General features: G+C 33.9%; 1 protein-coding gene across 1 annotated transcript in view; it reads left to right on the plus strand.

Moving 5' to 3' along the window:
* Window positions 1-230: 230 nt before the first annotated feature.
* The window catches only part of Smp_123820 (putative serine-rich repeat protein 2), a gene marked incomplete at both ends in the record, with an annotated part of 34,646 nt that continues 12,608 nt past the window's right edge, over window positions 231-22,268 (plus strand). Inside the window, 4 exons of the mRNA XM_018793166.1 lie at window positions 231-265; window positions 13,422-13,922; window positions 17,395-17,710; window positions 21,148-22,053. Coding sequence (XP_018647705.1) covers window positions 231-265; window positions 13,422-13,922; window positions 17,395-17,710; window positions 21,148-22,053 — 1,758 coding nt within the window. The remainder of the gene's footprint in view (window positions 266-13,421; window positions 13,923-17,394; window positions 17,711-21,147; window positions 22,054-22,268) is intronic.

Consider the following 22,268-nt stretch of genomic DNA (forward strand, 5'->3'; position numbering starts at 1 on the left):
GCCCTACATGAAAATATCTCCAAGATCGTAAACGGATTATTCAAGCAGCTTGAAATAGGTGTAGCGCACAAACCCACAAAATCTTTACAATCAATGTGGAAGCCAAATGTCAGAGATTTAGTCCGAAGTAATAAACACTCAGAATAAACACACAGACATCGGTCACATACCTATGGACAACAATATCTATCTCACAAGAGATAACAAATTCATATACAAAGCTGTATCTCATGTCAGAAGTTGATCCTTTACTCATCCATGACCAGTAAGCAGAATAAGAAAATTCTCATATAGATTTCGAGATTCTGAACGGTTCAAAACGAAATACATAATCAGTAGCTAGACAACTACTCTTAGAATAAAAACAATCACAACTACATGATTTCCTGTGGAATAAATATAGAAAATGTCAGTATATTTACTTAGATGTTTCCAAATATATTAATGATATTCAATAATAGTGATAAAACATATATATGCATGACCTTATACCTCAGTATCGGCAATAATTGGACGGGTTCATTTCGTAAGACAGAAGTTACGGTTATCTGACCCAAATATCCTAGAATATATTTCACTCAAGACGACTTTGGGATTAATCTATTCACAATATTTAGCTCAATTATTCAATATGTTCTTTATGAAGAGGTTAAGTGAAACTTTTAACGAATAGATAAGTATAAGATGAACCGAATTATTCTCTTTATCAAGGATTATGGAACCCGATAAAGGATCTTGTGTTGTAATTATGAATAAGTCCGATTACATAAATAAAATGGAATCGATTCTCAGTGATAAGAGCAAATTCATGGCTGATGTTGACTCTGATGGATTACATAAATTAGAAAAGAGAGTAAACTTGAATCTAACACAATTGTTAAACATGAACGCTATTAACAAGGATGAGTTTCATTTATTAAAACCTATGGGTTCGGTGTATCCTCATTTATATGGATTGCCAAAAATACATAAGCCTAATATCCCTTTACGTCCAATTCTATCAATGTGTCGGTCACCTACACACAAACTTGCGAAATGGCTTACAAAAGTATTAAATCCTATCCGACATCAATTTTGTAAGTATTCCTTGATTGACTCATTTGATTTAATTAAATACTTAAAGGATATGAATATTAAAACAAAGACAATGTGTTCTTTTGATGTGAACACTTTATTTACAAATGTACCCCTTAGAAAAACTATTGATATTTTATGTGACTATATTTCACTTAATAATCTTCCATTGCCATTTCCTGTTGAAACTCTTAAAGATCTATTATTTCAAGGTGAACACTTTCGACAAATTGATGGCGTAGCTATGGGTAGTCCTTTAGGACCGTTGCTGGCGGATGTGTTCATGGGGTATGTTGAAAATTTGGCTGACAACTCAATCCAAAAGATGTGTCTGTATAGACGATACGTTGATGACATCATAATCATAGGGGATAAATGTGAAGACGTGAACCGCTTGTTAAAAGAACTCAATACAAGTCAGAAACATATTTCTCTTACGTGCGAAGAAGAGAAGAACAACAAACTTCCTTTTCTAGATATACTGATCAGTAGGAGAGAAGATGGTTCCATCCAACGTTCTATATACAGAAAGCCGACATGGACGGGGCAATACCTTAATTTCCATAGTCACTGCCCAATTCATTACAAACGTGGTTTAATAAAGGGCTTATTCAATAGAATCAATCGTATTTGTACTAGTGATACTATTGATGTAGAAACGAAGCTTTTAACTGATACGTTGATGAATAATGGTTATTCATTTAAGTTCATAAACCGCTGGAAGCGTTGCAATACGATTAGACCTATGACGCTTCTGGCACCCAAAAAGCGAGTTTATGTTACATTACCATTTAGGAGTGACTCAAATAGTATTATGTTGAGACGGAGACTAAAATTAGCCATAAACAGGACATTCTATGCAGCTCAGCTTGTCATCATTGAAAAGACAAGGTCGTTGTTTCACCAAAAACCTAGACAGCACATAAGCGATTGTGTCACATCCCATTGTGTATACCGATTTACATGTATGTGCGGAAATACATACATAGGGAGGAGCAATCGTGATTTGCAAATAAGGGTGGCGGAACACATACCTAAATGGCTGCAGAACCAAATGAATTCCAATGGTCAAATAAGATCACAGGATCGACAAACATCTTCCTCCATTGCGAAACATTTAGTTGAAACTGGTCATAAGGTTGACATCAAATCAGTGTTTGTAGTGTTGTACAAAAGCCTTCAAGGACGTATACGAAGGTTTATTGAAGCTTTGGCTATACGGAAATTGAAACCCCCTTTATGTGTTCAAAAACAATTTGTTCTCACACTTAACCTACCCTGGCAATGCTTATTTATTATCCAGAGTAGTCATCACATTGTTTTTGTGTACTTTATTTATTTGCTGTCTTTGTTACGGCTTACCTTTAACCTGTCTAGTTGACCTTTTAATTTTCATATAAAAATGTCTTAACAAGTATATGTGTGATCAGATTGTTCGAAATGTATTGCGCTAATATATCACATAATTCTGATAAACTGCGTCTTCTCATTGCATTATCGAAATTTATCAAAGGGACTAATTGTTTTAGATTATGGAATAGTCTGTAACTCTGTAACTCCTAGGTACTGCCATAGAATATATATGATCTTTTAGATAAGTACGTAAGCGAAACCTTATCTTAAGGAAGGCATTCACTCGATGTTTAGATACTATTGCCATAGAATTAAAACAACTGATCTGTGGCTTTAAAAAATGTTTTCGAAAATATTTAAAAATGATAATGATAAACAGACGTACACCTGATCATAACATATCTTCATTTAATACCTACCACATATTCCCATGTCTGTCAGTTTACTGAGACACTATATAAGACAATACACTTGTAATATAAACTAGTTACAATCAAAAAATAACCTAATAATTATATCCGTATGTGTGAAATTACAACTTTATAGATCCATGAGAAACTTGTAGGCATACAGATTGACCAAAATGTTTCCAACACTTAACATACATGCATACATAATTTCTTAATAATGTTCAGGTTTATAATTTGATTATTGCGTCATATTTCATTGCAAAAAAACAAAATAACATATATTGGCTAGTTTGTCACAGGCAAATAGTTAATTGTGAAAAGACTGATTTGCTATCTTTTGAAATATGGTAACTAATACACATGAATGATATTTTTAAAATCATCATTATAGGGTTGTGGAGATTGTTGAGTATAGATTGATAACATGAATGGATCAATGTTAGAACAACACTGAAAACCTAGAAGCACTGTAACTGCTGTCTAATGGCTGAAATGGTTGAACTGCATAGATCACGGCTTCTCACTAGAACGTCATCAGTTGCATCTATAAATCGGTCACCACTAGTATACGGGTTAGTGAAAATTTTTAATCATTGAAGTTAAGCTGTATCTGATATAAGATAGCTATCCGTCGAACACAGTATATGATCGAATAATATCGTGAACTGGTTCATGTCAGACATACACAATATTGGATCCGAGTTCCCTGGTTTAGACGTTATGTGTTTGCGTGCTAGACCGAGGGTTCTGGGTTCGATCCCTAATAGTGGGGTCGTGAATCCAAACTGCTAAGGCGTACTACTCTGGAGTGAAGTAGTTGTCTACTTTTTCTCGGTTTGATTTAACTTTGAAAGTTCTACAATCTTCACGAACCCCAATATACACATAATTCTCTTTTTTAGACCAACTGTTACCGTTCATTTTGTGTATATAAGTCTTTTGATAATTTTCCACAACTATCAAATTTATTTCTTAACTTCCAAGCGATTTCGACAGTCTTATATATTTTACGATTACATCGAACGCAATATATAAGTCAGACGGTATCCATCCTTGGTTAGCGTTTTTTTAGCTAAATAGTTTTATACGGGATGGGTTGCTAACTCCATGCCCGACCCTCCTCCTTTATCCGGTCTTGATACCGGCAGTAACCCTAGAAGAGCTTCATGCGGATTCTAATGACTGTTTTTAAAACCAGTCATTATTTCCGTTTGATCAATACTTTCAACACAACAGTATCTAAATCTAGCTAATAAATTAAATACATCAAGATGGATGACCTAACAGAAAAGAAACAGCATGCTATTTTAACTTTCAAGAAATTCTAGTATCTTTAGAACATCATTGTATATCATCCTATTGACAGGTGATTGCCTCTCTTATTTTTTAAGCAAACGTGTTTTCCAAGTATTTACAAATTTTCTACATTGTTTTTTATTGGATTATTATTCGTGTAATAGACTGAAACAAACTGTTTTGACCTTTTTCTGACCTTTGCTTGTTTAATTATAACGTTATTGATTATATGCTTACGTGTCTGTTTCCTTTAACCTATTTTAATCTTTAAATTCACATGGTATTGTTTACTTGAATCTTACCATTGATGGGCTCAAGTCCCAGAGTGAACATCAACTCTGGGATGCAGGTAAATCTAGTTGATGAGTCCCAAATGGGACGAAACGCGCTTCCTGGATTCTACTGCTAGCCACTATCCATCTTTACCATTTTACTCTTTGTCTATGTTCAGATATGCTCTTATACTAATCATCGAATGTTTATTTTTAAATTCATTTTGTATGCTTGGTCTGCTACATGTCAGTACACCTGTTGTCTTATCGGTTGTCTGTACACTTACATGCCCGTATTCTATACATTGTCTATACAGCGATTTCGGTGCTTATTGGATTTCTGCAAAAATGAATGGTCTGAAATGGAGCTTCGCTACACATTTCGTATTTATCTTCTACTACCGACATAGCACATTGGAGTAAACTTGAGAATACCAAAAGTAATTAAATTAAATCGAGAACCCGAAACTAGTGGAATTCAAGCATATCGGGCTTAAGATACGTCATTAAGGCAATGGATATGGATCACAACATAAACCTTTGGATGACAACTCACTAGTTTTAACGTTAATTAGTCTCCATGGTATCAGAATGGTTTGGTTTTGACCCCTCAGAAAGCCAGAAATTAACTACTAGGGACCCCAGTACTAAAACGAAGCAGTTATCCAGTTAACTTGGTTTCCAATGGTTATTTAGCTAAAATTTGCTCGCTATGTGAACTATAAATATGCACAAAACATCTGTACTAATAATTTCATGATGAAACAAAGAAATATTCGGACATGTTGAGTAGCTCAACAATAGCAAAAATAGACAAAGACAGTTACCTAATATTAAATGATGAAGTATTTAAATGGGTACAGTTTAAATACATCGGTAGCAAGGAGAGGAGATATGAAAAAGATTTAAACTATTGATTATATAATCGACTCGACTAAACCACTTACCTTATCTTTCTTTGTTCATATAAAGGAAGTTACTAGGATCCAAAATGATATAAGTCGTTGTTTTTTGAAAGTATTGTTTGATAAGCTTATCCATTCTACGGCCGAAAAAACACTTATTAAACAGTCTTATCAGCTTTCAACTTCATTACTTCACCTCTCTAAATCTCTTCATTGCAGCTTTTCTTGTTCAAATACTACATTCCTTAGTGCATCTTAAACCATACCACATTCAAGCATGATTATTGTTAGGTATGAGTAGCCATTGTGCATCAATAGAAATAGTGTTAAAGGCATAAAATAGCAAAACTATTCAAGATAAATACATTAATTTGTTGTTTAAACTTACAATTCCTTTACAACAAAATTATCCAAAAGTTGAGATATCCATAATATGGATTTACAGATACATTAACATCACGAGTTTATAACATTCTGATCAGAGTTTATTTATGCAAGATGGTTGTTGGAGGTAGTTAACAAGAAACTCTTATAGTTAAAATCATGAGTCAATTGAAGCTAGACCTCCATAGAAAACTCTTAGCCTACGTTTGTTGTTATTTGGCCCTCGCCATCTAAGTGTAACTGTAATCTTGCGGTAACTGATGCTTCCTGGGGCATTCGATCTGTGTCACAGTCAGAGGTGTTACCACTGAGTGCCTATGCAGTGACTGACGTCTTGTAGCTCAGTGGTAACTTCTCTGACTGTGATAGCGAAGAAATGAAATTGAATCTCCCAGGAAGCATCAGTCACCACAAGATTACGGTTACACCTTGATGACGAGGGCCGAATATCAAGAAATGTAGGTTAAAGGTTTCATGTTGACTATCTCCGCCATCGTCTTATATCTCAACGTATCCAGTCACCTAGACTAGTGGCCGCATTGCATTTCGGTTGATAGAATTCGATCTGCACTAAGGACCTGACATACATGACATTGGCAACTACCCGGTGATCAATGAATGATAAATAGATTTTATTTATATTTGAATATTAACTCCATTTAATAACTAAGATCGATAACAGTAGTAAAATTATTTTTCTGTCTTATATCATTTAAGAAACTTGAAGTGAACGCCCTTGCAGATGAATACTGTAGACTAAGATATCCCATTAGGTTTTTTAAAGAATAAGAACTGAAAAAGTTGGTCTTTGATTTAGTTTGCTTCTTTCAATTGTAGTCTCTATGATTTTCTTCCTATCTTGAATGTACTATTCTGTGCTTGTGAAATGTCCACTGATGTTTTTCTCTTACAAAAACAAACATAATAAAAAAAATCAGGATAATAACTTGTACAATATTCAGCTTATTTGATTTGCAATACGGTTGACCTTGTTCTGTCATGTTCACTAATTATATAATAATGATCATTAAAGTTGACGAATTTAATAGCGAATTACCTTTATGATTTGCATCAACATGGTGAAAATTTATACTATTTAATGGCTATTTTAGTTGTGAACTGATTCGACCTGGAGGATCGTTAAAAATCCAGGTGAACTGAGGAAAACTTTTATCATAGTTTCTAACTCCTCAATAGTGTATGTACCATGACTCATATCCATCTGACATTTCAACTATTCGTCAAATATCTGAATGATAATGTGATAACCATTGGATCAAGCCTGTCTGAAAAACATAGTTTCATCAGAGTGAATAGTTTAGACACATAATTTTCTTAAAATCTCAACTAAAAATAGTATACATAAGAACTTGTGATAACACAGGAGATCGATATGCTGTAGATCATCTGTTTCTGAAAGTGATGTCGTCAAGATATAAGTATGTCTGAAAAAACAATAGGATTATCGTCATATTGATGCGTCATTATCATTCTGTAATTTATTTACTTTTGTTTGATACAGAAAAGGTGTTATTATATTTTAACCCTTCAATAAATTAAAATAAAAATCATTAATTACGTAACACTTAGTCAGCTATTCAAATTAATCCAGTTTCTTATTGATATAAAACTAATTGGCTCGTAACTCAATAGTCAAGAACTTGAATGTTCTAGGTCCATTCTCTAAAGTGATTGTAGTTTGTCTGTACTCAATAGTTTCATACTAGGACAAAGCAACTAAACAATACACTCAAATTTCCATTAGTTGTTTATCTATAGTTAGGTATAATTTTGTTATAGGTCAGAAGGGGTTTTGTGGAGATTTCAGTTTTTTCATAGTTGAAATCATGAGTCGATTGAAGCTGGACCACCATTGGATGCCGGCTCAGTGGTCTATCGCTTAAGTGCTCTGGCGCAAGACTGGTAGGTCCTGGGTTTGAATCTCGCGAGGTGGGATCGTGGACGCGCACTGATGAGGAGTCCCATAATAGGACGAAACGCCCGTCCAGTGCTTCCAGGTTTTCCATTGTGGTCTAGCTTCAAACGACTAGTGATTTCAACTATGAAAATATTTTTGTTAATAATTTTTTTTCATTACGGCTACTAATATCCAGATTAGCATTTCATTAGTACAATACAAATTTGTAATCTACAGAAATTTAGAACAATTAGTCCTCTTGATAAATTTCGACAACGCAATGAGAAGACGCAGTTTATCAGAATTATGTGATATATTAGCGCAATACATTTCGAACAATCTGATCACACATATACTTGTTAAGACATTTTTATATGAACATTGAAAGGTCAACTAGACAGGTTAAAGGTAAGCCGTAACAAAGACAGCAAATAAATAAAGTACACAAAAACAACGTGATAACCACTCTGGATAATAAATCAGTATTATCAGGGTAGGTTAAAGGTAAGAACAAGTTGTTTTTGAACACGTAAAGGGGGTTTCAAATATATCACATAATTCTGATAAACTTCGTCTTCTCATTGCATTATCGAAATCTACAGAAAATTGAGACATTTGCGGATTTCGAATCCCTTACTGTCTACCATCTGCAACAACTGCAAGGCGATATGTGTTGCCTGTTTTTTTAGGTTAATCAATGCTTTAATGAGACAACAATTTACAAGTAACAGTCTGTTTATTTTTCAGATCTATGGAGTTAATTGTAATATATTGAGCGACGATTATTGTTGCCTAAATATTCTGATTCTCAGAGTAACTACTGCGTCTATGGATAAGGAATACTTTATGTCGTTCTGCATAGTTAGTGAATATAAAAGATGAGAAACTCATAAAGAATTGTTTGGGACTAATTACCCAATGGGATAATACCTTCAAAAATAGACTTATTATTTGAATAAAAATAATGTAATAAAACGTGAATACTCAAAATACATAAGAACGTTGTTCAGCTATGATGGTAAGCTAGTTAATGGATCGGAGGTACAATAGTAACAGAAAACTGTAAGATAATCAAATTGGTTTTTATTTCGATCACAAACCGATATAAGTTAGGCCTCAAGTAAATTTAGCAATGTCTCCAACTATATATTGATAGTTATCGTGTGTTCACCAGTGATTAGTTTGGAGAGAAAATTTGTGAAGTTTTAGTATGAAACCCTGATCGGTGGAGTTCAAATGTGTAACATGTAAGGAACATAGTCATCACATACACTGCAAGATCTCAAATTTCGATATGTGCACCAATGGATTACGGCTCATTGGTAAGAAGGTTATTCATTCACACTCGAAACTGATAGACATGAATTCGATCTGTGTTTGTGCAGTCGTGAATGTATACTCCTAAGGAATATTATAATGACGAGGAGGTTATCCAGTGTTTATTAGTTTTTTATTGGTTGTCTTACTTAGGTCATTTCAAAATCTCATTAACATTCAACAACCACTACTATTTCTTTACTGGTACTAGATAGATGTTAATTCCTGATACCAACCACTTTTGGATGTGTAAAACTAATTTACGTATGTATTTGACAAATATTATTATCTAATAATTTTTTTGCCGGAAGTTGTACCACAGAAAACTAAAGAAAACTTGAGAATTGAATGTATACCAATAAATTTTTTATACAATTCACAACATTCATTAAAACATAACCACAATCTATGAATATTGATAGTTGAGACCATGAATCAATTGAAGCTAGACCACCATGGAAAACCTAGAAGCACTGGACGGCCGTTTTGTCCTATTATGGGACTCCTCAGAAGTGCGTATTCACGATCCCGTCTCGCGAGATTCGAACTCGCTTAACCACTAGACCACTGAGCCGGCATTCAACGGTGTATGCATCAACTGTTCAAGTTGAAATTTAATGAAATTATTTATGGATACTCATGTAGTTATAAATTTATCTTTCCAATACAAAGTAAAGACTTCATTCAGACAATCAAAGTACTTCACCTTTTTTGACTGCTAACTAACTTAAACCGTTTATACGGCGATAAAGGTTTTAGTGTAAAGATAATTTAATGGATTTTATGTACAAGTCAATGGAAAATGCATAACATACATTTATTCAATTACTGTCTCTTATATGCATAATTATATGAAGTGAAATATTTTCAAGAAAATTTGTTCCCAGTTTTCCATTGCCCAATATCTTTACATTTTTTGTCATATGATAAGTACTTTAGAAAAGTTTATTTTGTACAGAGAAATAAAGTGTTAAGGAAGAGTACTCGGTCAAGGTCAATGTATTTTAAAAGCAGAAAAAAAAGAATAATCGGTATGAGTAAAAATTCTGTTTTCATAAAGTTTGTGTATGTTGTCGAACTAGTAAGTAAGTACATTGACATAGTGCTAGGAAATACATTTTTTTGTAATTAGACTAAAGTATAATTAGCATTAACAGTTGTGATGGTTGTAGAACTTCACTTTGATTGTCAAATAAACTAGGTAACATGTTAAAGTGTCAGCAATAATATTTAGAAAGAAATTAAATAAATCGCCAACTATTTGACAACAAAGCACTATAGTTTATTAATTTAGGTCATAACTCTCTCCCTCCCTCCCTTCCTTTCTTCTCTCTCTCTCTCTCTCTCTCTCTATATATATATATATATATATATATATATATATAATGCTAGTAAAAAGAATCTGAACTAAAGGAAATAGAAAGAAGAAGATCGTAAAAGAAATTCACAAACTGCCTCCTAGACTCGATTTCGCAGAAAAGGCTTAAATAGATTGCATTTTATTCAATTTCGTACTTCTTACCCATCGCAACTCGATAATCGTATACAGAATAATATGATAAATTCTAACTGAATCCATACTTTAAAAGAAATAAGTACTCTGATATTCTGATAACTAAATCGAATGTTCTGTTTTACTTACTTACTTAATTAGTTACGTCTGTTAGCCCCCGTGGAGGAACATAGGCCTCCAATCAGCATTCTCAATACAATTCTGTCCTGGACAATCCTTTCCAGTTGTTTCCAGTTCCTATTCATCCTTTTCATGTCTGTTTTCAATTCCCGACTCAGTGAATTCTTCGGTCTTCCTTTTTTCCGTTTTCCTTCAGGTTTTCAAGTTATCGCTTGCTTCATGATGCAGTTTGATGATTTCCGTAACATATATCCTATCCGCTTCCATCGCCTTTTCCTAATTTCCTCTCAAGCTGGAAGCTGGCTTTTTCTTTCCCACAGTAAGGTATTGCTGATGGTATTCAGTCCACGAACATTGATTATCTTCAGTAGACAGTTGTTTATGAATATTTGTAAATTTTTGATGATGATTGTGGTTGTTCTCGAAGTTTTAACTCTGTAAAGTAGCACTGTTTTGAAGTTCATATTGAAAGTCCTGATTTTCATATTTGTTCTCCAACTGTAGGAATGTTGTCTGTTTTACCAAATTATTCTATTTTCGTATAGTACATTTTAATTCAAATTAATTTAAAAGTCAACTCAACTCAAAAAATTTAGGCATAAATATTGGTACAAAGGGGCACCAGATATATATTTGCCACACAAATCTCATTTGATTTGTGTGAGGGCTGTGATACTGCCCGTGTGCCCGAACCGTGGCAGGTGGTTTTCTTAGGGGGCCACACTCTGAGCCTTCGACCTAAAGATCTGATCCACAAGACAGTGGAGCATCGTGAGGAGATACAGTCCGATGGTAGCCGGTGATCAACCATTGATTCATACGCCATTTGTTCCTTCAGAACACTGGAGCCCATGTGTACCATTGATTTGGAATGAGGGTTTTCCAACTCCCCTAGGTGGATATTCCGTGTCCATCAACCCGGTTAAAGAGCGTGACATTCGCTTTTTCTCCTCTCAATTTCGTGAACAACAGTAATGCCACGAGATGGCAGTGAGTAGGACTTCCCTGGCAAAGGCTATATACACGTGACCGTGTGAGAGCATTTGGAGAGGGAGAGCGGACTCTCCCCACTCTTGGCCGTACCAGGACATTCGAGGGCACTCAACTCAAAAAAATTCAGTTGAATAACAGCTGCTCAGAAAAATGTTTAGTGTAATAGTAAATGTATAACTTATATAGTAAATTCCATACAGATCATATGCATTAGATATCTAATCAAAATGATATTCGACAAAGGCAACAACAGAGTATTCTTTTCAAAATATCAAACAGACTAAAAAGTAACCCCGATTCTCGTAAAAGATACAATAGTCAATGAATCATAGCTTAATTGTGCTTACATAGTAAAGTGTTCAGACTACGATGCAATATATATCAGACAGATTTTTCAAGAATTTAAGCTCAGAACAAATGAACTCTGTAGAACTGTTATTTAACCATAGAGAAATCCATTAAAATTTGAAAAGAAAACTTTTACAAAATCTTTCATCTCAAGTCTACACTGGATTGATTTTAATAATACTATAAAGTAGCGAAGAAAAGTTTTAAAAATCAGTAGTGCATCATAGCACCAACGCTTCGTCCTACTATGGGACTCCTTAGCAGTGCGCATCCACGATCCCGCAATCGCGAGATTCGAACCCAGGACCTATCGGTCCCGCTCCAGAGCACTTAACCGATAGACCACTGAGCCGACATCCAACAGTGTTAATGTCTAACTTCAACTAATCCACGAAGTTGAGCAACCGTTCACCAATCGTCTTCAGTGAGTTGATATCTCACAACAGACTTGGTTGAACTCCACTGGTTGAAGTTAGACATTAATTCCATCGAACGCCGGCTCAGTGGTCTATCGGTTAAGTGCTCTGGTGCGAGACTGGTAGGTCCTGGGTTCGAATCTCGCGAGTGCGGGATCGTGGATGTGCACTGCTGAGCAGTCCCATAATAGGACGAAACGGCCGTCCAGTGATTCCATACTTTAAATTGTTTGGATAATAATAAAGGGATAAAATAAAATATAACCTGGATTCAACACTCCCCTCACATAAATTCACACTGTCAGTACAAAAATAATAATAATAACTTTTCTTTATATAAACAGAGGCTCCTTTTGTGATTCATATGCTTATTAAACCTAACAATTTACACATGTTTGTCCTCTTTATCGGTTCAATCACTCAATAACTGAGAATGACTTCATGCAGAAGAAATTTAATCCACTTAGCGAATATAAATAAGCTAAGATAAAGCTGCTGGGATTAAGTGGCAAAACGTCAGTGAAAATATTTTTCTTCTCATCAGATTGTGGATACTCACTATTGAGTAGTCCTATATTAGAATGAAACTGTTGTCCAATGCTTCCTAACTCTTACTGATCATTGAACTAAGATCATACCGGGATGTTTATGTGAAAAACAATCTATGCATTCAATCGTATATTAATTTAATTTAGAGAATGATTGTCGGTAGACATCTATTAGGAATGTTTGTTGATCTACAAAAACCATGCCTGTTAATTTATGGTGACTTTTTGTTTGTCGACTGAAAAAAACCTTTATTTAAAAATGATGGAGCAGTGGATTTGTTGACAGTGCATTCGGTTTTCCATCACCAAGTAACGGGTTTGAAGCATACACATAGCATTGTTCGGTTTGACCACCTGAATGATAATGGATAGCTCTCGTACAAATAACATTTAACTAAAATCTGAGTATATGAATCTAAACATAAGAATGGAATTATAACTAGAACAAATCTACCATGATGATCATTCTCTCCGTTTGATTTTATTTATACTACTTACATTCATTCTATTCGATTTTCATATTATTTTTTTTTGTCTATTTTTCCCATTGATAGGAGTTTCATTCGACGAAAACAATTATTGAAAAGAAGAAGAAATCCTAAATACTTATATTGTTCCAAATATTCAAAATCAAAACCTATTAATCATTGTTATATTAAAGCTAATAATTCATGTTATTGGTCACCAGCTAAACCTAAACATAGTAATTCATTTTCAGTATGGTCTGAAAATCAATCATTGAAATATCATCAAAACAAACATAGAATATCTTCAACTTCATCATTGAATCAATCTAGTTCAATGGTCAATTCAATACCACAGTCTCGTTTTTATCAAAGTAAAAATTATTCAAAAGATTCAAATTGTATTCATCATCCGTATAATTCATCAAACAATGTAATTAATAATAGTAATGACCGTAATTTTATAAAATATAATTATCATCAACATGGTGAAATATGTGGAACAGGAAATCATATGAATACTGGTTATTTAGAACATTGTAAACGAATAAATAATACAAAATCAACAATGATGTATCCAATTTCTCAAAGGTTAATAGTGTAAGCAATATGCTTTTCATGAATTATTCTATTGAATTGTTAAATTTTCATTTTGAAGTTGATGTGTAAAACATTTCGAACATACTTACGTATTTATGCTTGTTACTCCCAATGCAGCGTAGGCCACCGACCAGCATTCTCCAACCCACTCTATTCTGAGTCTTCCTTTCTAGTTCTATCCAATTTTTGTTCATTCTTCTCATGTCTGTCTCCATTTCTCAGCGTATTGTGTTCTTTGGTCTTCCTCCTCACCTTTGACCTTCAGGATTCCATGTGAGGGCTTGCCTTATGATGCAGTTGAGTGATTTCCTCAATGTGTGTCCTATCCATTTCCAGAGCTTCTTCTTGATTTCTTCCTCCACTGGAATCTGGTTTGTTCTCTCCCACAGTAGGTTATTGATCATAGTGTCTGGCCAACGGATCCGAAGTATTTTGGATAAACAACTGTTAATAAACACCTGTATCTTCTGGATGATGGCTTTCGCAGTTCTCCAAGTTTCCGCCCCATAAAGTAGTACTGTCTTGACATTTGTATTGAAAATTCTGATCTTGGTGTTGGTTGACAATTGTGTTGAGTTCCAGATGTTCTTCAGTTGTAAATATAATGCTCTTGCTTTTGCCGATCCGCACCGACACATCTGCATCAGATCCACTGTGTTTACCAACGATGCTGCTCAGATATGTAAAAGTTTTTACAAAACATTTCGGAAACAATAACTAAATCTTCAGGCATAAAAGTTTTCTTGTTAAAAGATAAACAGAGAAGTATTTGTCTATATATTCAAAGAATTATCTAACATCTTGGTAACATCAAAATTTTAGCTTCAAAATACTGTAATCTGATGTATTTAATTACCTAAAACTTATTTTCTTCATTTTTTCATCATTCCAGCTTTTGTTGTTCTCTTGGAATGGTTAAAATATCATAATTCAGATGCATGGCATTCATTGATTGCTTGAAGATATGTCACGATGCCACTGACCTCCAGCAGTAAAATAAACTACTGTTTTAACTAACTTTTAGTTGGCTGACCTTTTTATTTAGGTATGCCTTAGTCGATAATGAATCACGATATTTTACGTTGAAGTGTCTTATCAGTTCAGAGTTGTAGAGATTGCTGGATGTGATTCAGATTTTGAGCCGACCTAAGTAAGACAACCAATAAAAAACTAATAAACACTGGATAACCTCCTCGTCATTATAAGATTCCTTAGGAGTATACATTCACGACTGCACAAACACAGATCGAATTCATGTCTATCAGTTTCGAGTGTGAATGAATAACCTTCTTACCAATGAGCCGTAATCCATTGGTGCACATATCGAAATTTGAGATCTTGCAGTGTATGTGATGACTATGTTCCTTACATGTTACACATTTGAACTTGGTTGATCACGTTTTCTTATTAGATTGACGGAGACTTCTTCAGTGGTCCAGAGGTTAAGAGCTAGTATGTGTGAAACTGAACGTCATGAATTCAATAACAGGTTGTGAGTTCGTGGATTCACATTATCGCGGAGTCCCTCACGAAGACGAAACAACCTTCCAGTACTTCCTGGTTTTCAACGTTCTAAATACGCTCACACCTAAACAAATTCAATACAATATGAATGTATTATTTCCTGGTTTATAGTTCTACTCTAACTGTGTACGGAACTGTATCTACACAATTTTTGTACAGATCTATCAACAGCTGTCAGTAATCCTAAATTTTCTGTTTGCACACTATTTATACATTTCTGAAATTGATATTTTCAAAAGGTTGTCTTGGATATTTTTATTACTCTTCATTATGTTTTAGACTGTTGATCTGTTTGGATCTTTCTACCTTTTCATTACATAATATCTTCTAGTTTTTCGATCAGCAGATTTTCTTTCTTCATAAAGATTATTCTTCATGTTGTGTAACATTTTTTTCTTGATAAACACACGTCAATATAGAAACAAGGTAGTTGAGTAAATCTGACTGATCAGAGGGCTGAAGATATATTGCAAATGCTTCAGGGATTTTTCCTACTGAAACTCACTTCTGAGACAAAAGTTGTTGTCCGACTGTTGATAACATTTAACTAAACTAACAGTCTTTGAGGTCATTCATTAGTGAATTTTTATCATTAAATAATTTAGCATTTCTATTGACAAAGAAGTAAGATACTATAATAATCTGACTAGTAATGAATCAGTGTATGATAACTATCTTTACACTGTATACTTCTTGTTCTCAATAGTATTGTTTCCTAGCGAAATAAATATCTCAGATTAAACCACTCTTAATGTTTAGTTTTAATTGTGTTTACTGAAGAGTATTTCATATCTTGGAGGAAGGGAATTTTTCCCTTGCAATAAACATGTTAACATAGCTCCGGCGCGAAGCTGGTAAGTCCTGGGTTCGAATCTCGCGAGTGCGGGATCGTGGATGCGCACTGCTGAGCAGTCCCATAGTAGGACGAAACGGCCGTACAGTGCTTTCAGGTTTTCCATGGTGGTCTAGCTTCAATTGACTCATGATGTCAACTATTAAAATATTGAAATATCCCCAAATCCCTTTCTGATCTATAATCATATGCTCACTAGTGACTGACTGTAAAGAATGTTTCCTTGAGTTCTAGTGGGAAGCAGTGACCAGTGGAGTTCAACCAAGTCTGTTGTAGAGATGTCAACTCACTGAAGACGATTGGTGAACGGTTGCTCAACTTCGTGGATTAGTTGAAGTTAGACATTAACACCGTTGGATGTCGGCTCAGTGTTCGGTTAAGTGCTCTGGCATGAGACGGGTAGGTCTTGGGTTCGAATCTCGCGAGTGCGGGATCGTGGATGCTCACTGCCGAGGAATCCCGCAATAAGACGAAACGGCCGTCCAGTGTTTTCAGGTTTTCCATGGTGGTCTAGCTTCAATTGACTCATGATTTCAGCCATGAAAATGTATTAGAAATGATCACTTGTTAGCATTAAAGGTTAGTTAATAATTGTACAGTTATTTTAGATGTAACAAAGTATCATTATTATTAATAACTTTATTCAATATTATAATTTCGGTACAATATAGAATTCTCAGCACAAAGTACTTCACAAGGTTTTTGTACTTATTTCTTCGTTCATCCTGACGATAAATGTCGAGTGATCCCCAGTTAGATGTTAGCAGTTCAAGAATCGACATTAGAATAATGTTCATTCTTTTCGATGCATATTGTCAGCCACTACAATGTCTCAGATAGTACGTTTTTGTAGGTTGTATGCGCCTGAATAGGTTATGCGATTTATAGACATAATGATGTGTTAAAACAATCAAAAACAGATGACTTGTTGAAATATCTAAATGCGAAGAGTAAGTAGCCCAGATATTCAAACAGGTCGCTGTTAAATGAGAACTATGACCTATTAAAAAACCTAGCTCTTATGCATCTTTATTGATGTGAAAGCATATTTTCATATATAACGTAATTTGTTTTGTTATTCTACAGGCCATCGAAACAATCAAATCCTTTAGCTATAGGAAATCAGCCAATATTTTTCAATTCACAGAAAATCACAAATGAAAATGAAATTACAGATTCTGAAACACCTACTACTGAATTTACTGAAAGTTCAAAATCACATAAAAGTATATCACAAATTAATGTGTATCGAAAAGGTAGAAGTTTAAGTCCAGCCGATATAACTAATTCTAAAGAATCTAAATTTCTTTTTAGTCCAAAACCACGTTTTTCATTAGCTGAATCTGATGAAATGAATGATCAACCTATTGAGAATAGTCAATCGTCTGGTTTTCGTGATGTGGTAAGCTGAAGTTGTTTTTTGTCTAATAAATTAAAAAGAAAATGATTTTTTTTGTGGAAATTCACTAAATTAAGATTACCTGTTCGACAATTATGTCAAATTTGTGTAATAAGCAATATAGTTGAGATCATGAGTCAATTGAAGCTAGACTACCGTCCAGTGCTTCCAGGTTTTCCATGGTCATGATCTCAACTATATAAAATAAGTTAGACATTAACACCGTTGGATGTCGGCTCAGTGGTCTATCGGTTAAGGGCTCTGGCTCGAGACTGGTATGTCCTGGGCTCGAATCTCGCGAGTGCGGGATCGTGGATGTGCACTGCTGAGCAGTCACATAATAGGACGAAACGGCCGTACAGTGCTTCCAGGTTTTCCATGGTGGTCTAGCTTCAATTGACTCATGATTTCAACCGTGAAAATATATAAAATTACTAAAATCTCCACAAAACCCCCTTTTGATAATATGCAATAGATGAAAGAGCTTTAAACCTAAAACAAATAACGTTTTAATTACGTAATCAGTCTATAATAATAGAAACAAATCCTAATCCCCCTGGGAGATTTAACTTAAATTTTTTTTATCTGTCACATATAATAATCTTGTATAAGTGAATTTTCGAAATTAGTTTACAGAATAAGTTACACATGATGAAGAAGAGAAATAGGGAAAAACAAACCAGAGGATAATCCTATTTGAAAATAAGGAATATAAACAAGGAAAACCATTATCAATGTTGCAACTTTATCTATTTCGTCTAGTAAATTCATAATGTTTGTGTTAAGTACGTGTGAAACCATATGAGGTTTCTAACTTTACTGTGTTTTCTTTTGTTATTGATAAACGAAGTAACATAGCAACGTATATTTGGTTGAATTTTTATTTTAAACATTAATGATACACAACTTTAATGTTCATGATTGTAAGTACGAGATTTTCATATCATTAAAGAGATTTCTTCATTGAGCCAACAGAAAGGCATTAATTTAATAAGAGTGAAGTAAACTTATATTCATATATATTCACCCGATTGAATAAGCCAGTGGCTATCTGGACTCAGTAGCTATGCTAATAATGTAATAGCGTTTGAAGCGGACGATACTTGGTTTCTCTCCCGGAGTGAGCATCGACTCTGTGATGAAGGTACATCCAGATAACGAGTCCTAATTAGGATGAAACACTCGTTTTAGATTCCACTGCTAGCCACCATCTATCTCTTCTTAGTGACGAAAACTATTTGAGAATTTAACCATTCTGTAGTGTGGTTCACTTATATCCATATAAGTAGTATATGGTGATGGTCAGACATAGAATGTATTTTGGCAGAAAAAACCGATAAGAAAAGAACTGAAATGAAGCGCAATTGGTAGGAAAATGCATGAACAATGGAATTAGAGAGGATGAACTGATATTTGCAGAAAGAACAGTTAGGATTGAGACAATTGATTGTTAATTTGAAAATTAACTGTTGACTGTATGGTAATCAGAATTTAGTGAGATAGTCTGTAATTTATGCTTAAATACATTCGATTGTCCCCCCTCGTGTTCTCGTTCACAACAATTCTAAAGTCACTAGATTGGAAATGTGTTTCTAGAAACCAAAAATCAGAAGTCCTAACTGGTGTAGTTCAAAAATGTTGAGAGTGATACATGTATCGTTATGATCGCCGAATGATCATCATACCATAACTAGAATATACTCAGACTGAAAAAGTGCTGTACCAGATTCTTATTTACTAGTTCGAATTTATTGTGAATGCAATTTAGGCCTTCAGGCCCTGAGTACAAATATGTATTACATCATTAGTAAACACTACTGACGAGCCCCAGACTAGGAAAAAACAACGTTCTGAATCTTCATAATTTTGTTGTGGTTCACCAACTGATGCCAATTATTGATAAAAACCATCTTTCGACGAAGATATAACCTATCTGCGATTTAAATAAATTCCATGTTATCATTTTTCAACTGAACACATCACAATAACTTATTAGAAAATGAAAACGGAAATTCTGGTCACTGATTTACCAAATCCGTGGCTAGACAAAAAAATGAACGTCCCATCAAACTACAGAAAATGATTATATTAGTGATTGGACAAATCAGATGTTCACTACTTGATGACGTTTTGGTAATAGATCATTTGAGGTCTTATCGTGAACACTGCCCAAACTCATAGTTTGTTACTCAAACTTTAATTGACTAACGCGGTATCACATATAACAAACTGAAGGCTTGCATGTGTAAAACCGAGAATACAACCTTTAGATCAATATGTTTGCATTCAGTGATTCGCAGTTATAACTCTCCTAACTACTTATACTTTTATGAATTTATTCCACTAACTATGAATCTGCTAATACTGTTTATTATAAAAACCAACGATCGATATTCCTGGCAAAATTCTTCGGGAAAACTGTGCCTCATACCATTATGTATTACTTGAACTTAAAAACTTACGTAATTGTATACGTGAACTTTAAGACCTAGTTACATCATTAATAGTAATTCACACTATTCGTATAACCAGGACAGTTATAGTATAAACTTGAAAAACAGATTTATAATTTAATAACAGTAATATTTTGGATGGGAAAAGACATAGTATGATCAATGAATACAATGAAAGTTTACCTTGCCATAGATACAAAAAATATACAACCCAGTGTTTGATAATATATAGATCCTGATGCGTAGTAGAATAGAGTCCGGAAGTAACACATTTTTAATCATTCTCCTTCTTCCCCGCCCGTCTCAACATAGTTAACATTCATTTTTTTCGAGAGTCTCTATGGTGGTAAGACTGAAGTATTGAACCAAACTAACTGGAAGTTGAATTAAAGGATTCAAATTCAGTGATTTATAGGTAACGTGCCTGCATTTGAGCTTGAAAGTACTGGGTTTGATTTCGTTAGGAGTTTTGAGTTCTCACTTCTAGAGGGTATCATGAACTAATTATCCAGCTTTATCTGGTTTTCTGTGATTTTCCATTAGCCATAAGTTCATGGTAAGAGTACTTTCAAACAATGGGAAATCTACCCATAACTACTTAAATAATTTACGTATACTTCATTCATGTGATTGACAGATAAAATACTATGTGACTGAAAAACAATTAAATTTTCATTATTATTTTGTGTATCACGAGTAAACTGTAAAAACACTGGAGTGAAATGAATTCACTTTGAGAATTTGTATCTTAGTTTAGTGTGTAAAAACATGACTGATTGATAGATTGCTGAAAATTTACTGTAGGTTCGGATTCCAGGAAGAATTCTCCTATGACTAAAGAATATTTTATTTTGATGAGTGTTAGCCAACGCGACACCGAGAGAGATAGCTTCAAGTGAATTAACTCTAATCACTAGGCCCTAAGTCATTATTATGTTATTCGTTTGTGGTTTAAAACTTCCTCTCTTTTTTCATTCATACATATAGATTATTGACTGTAGTTCACTGGAAAGTGCTATCAGTTATCCAGTACAAAACTCTTGTTCACATTTGAATGGCAATAAAAATCTAGACAGTTCATTAGACAGTCGAACATATCAAAGTCTTATGTCAGTTTACCTAAATGATGTTGCACAAAAAAACCGAATTATCACTCCTACAGTTACTATTACTACTACCAATATCAATAATACTCTTAGTGAAAATAACACTAGTACTAATCACAATATCTGTTTGGATAATACTAATTATAACAATGTTATCACATTACCTCCATTAAATATTCCAAATACTGACACAGGCATTATCGATGATGGATTATACAATACTGAAAAAATGAATTCATTTGAAAGTAATCAGTCAACTTTTTCTATCAATATTCATCATGATCATATAGGACAGCATAATAATTTCACTCATGATCTCCAATCGCCAATGATCAAAGAAAAACCTAAACGTCCAGTTCTATGCTTATTTAGTGCAAATAAATATAATCAAAAAAGACATCTTAAACGTAACAATTCAATCACCATTGATGATAATCATGATGATAATGATATTAATGATGATAACAATAACAACAACGGTAATATTCATGATGTTAAACAAGATATGGATGTACGACGTTTACGTCAAGGTACAAATATCTCCACTACAAAATTATCAGTTAATAATCAAATAAATAGAATCACTGGAAGTAGTAATAATATCAATAATAATAATGATAATATTTGTAATCATAATTTACATTTATTATTATCCAGTACAAATGAATGTAAAAGTTGTGTAAATTTACAAGCATATGAATTATCACAAGATCGTTATCGTAATCCAAGTAGTGGATCAACTGTTAGTCAAATACCAAGATCTGATTTACCGGATGTTTACCTGAATGTAAGTTATCAGTGTATGTTGGCAATTGATTACAATTAACATCTATCTATCTGGATATATTATTGTTATTATCGTTTGTCTATAATAATTAAGTAACAAAAATTTCGAGGCTGCTTATGGCGTTTGAGCCAAAAGATATTGGGTTCGAGTCCCAGTATGACTATCAAAACTATGGTATATTTACATCTATCTGACGAATCGTAAATAGTTTGAAA

This window comes from Schistosoma mansoni, chromosome 1, assembly GCF_000237925.1.
Source record: "Schistosoma mansoni strain Puerto Rico chromosome 1, complete genome".
NCBI classification, from domain to species: Eukaryota; Metazoa; Platyhelminthes; class Trematoda; order Strigeidida; family Schistosomatidae; genus Schistosoma; species Schistosoma mansoni.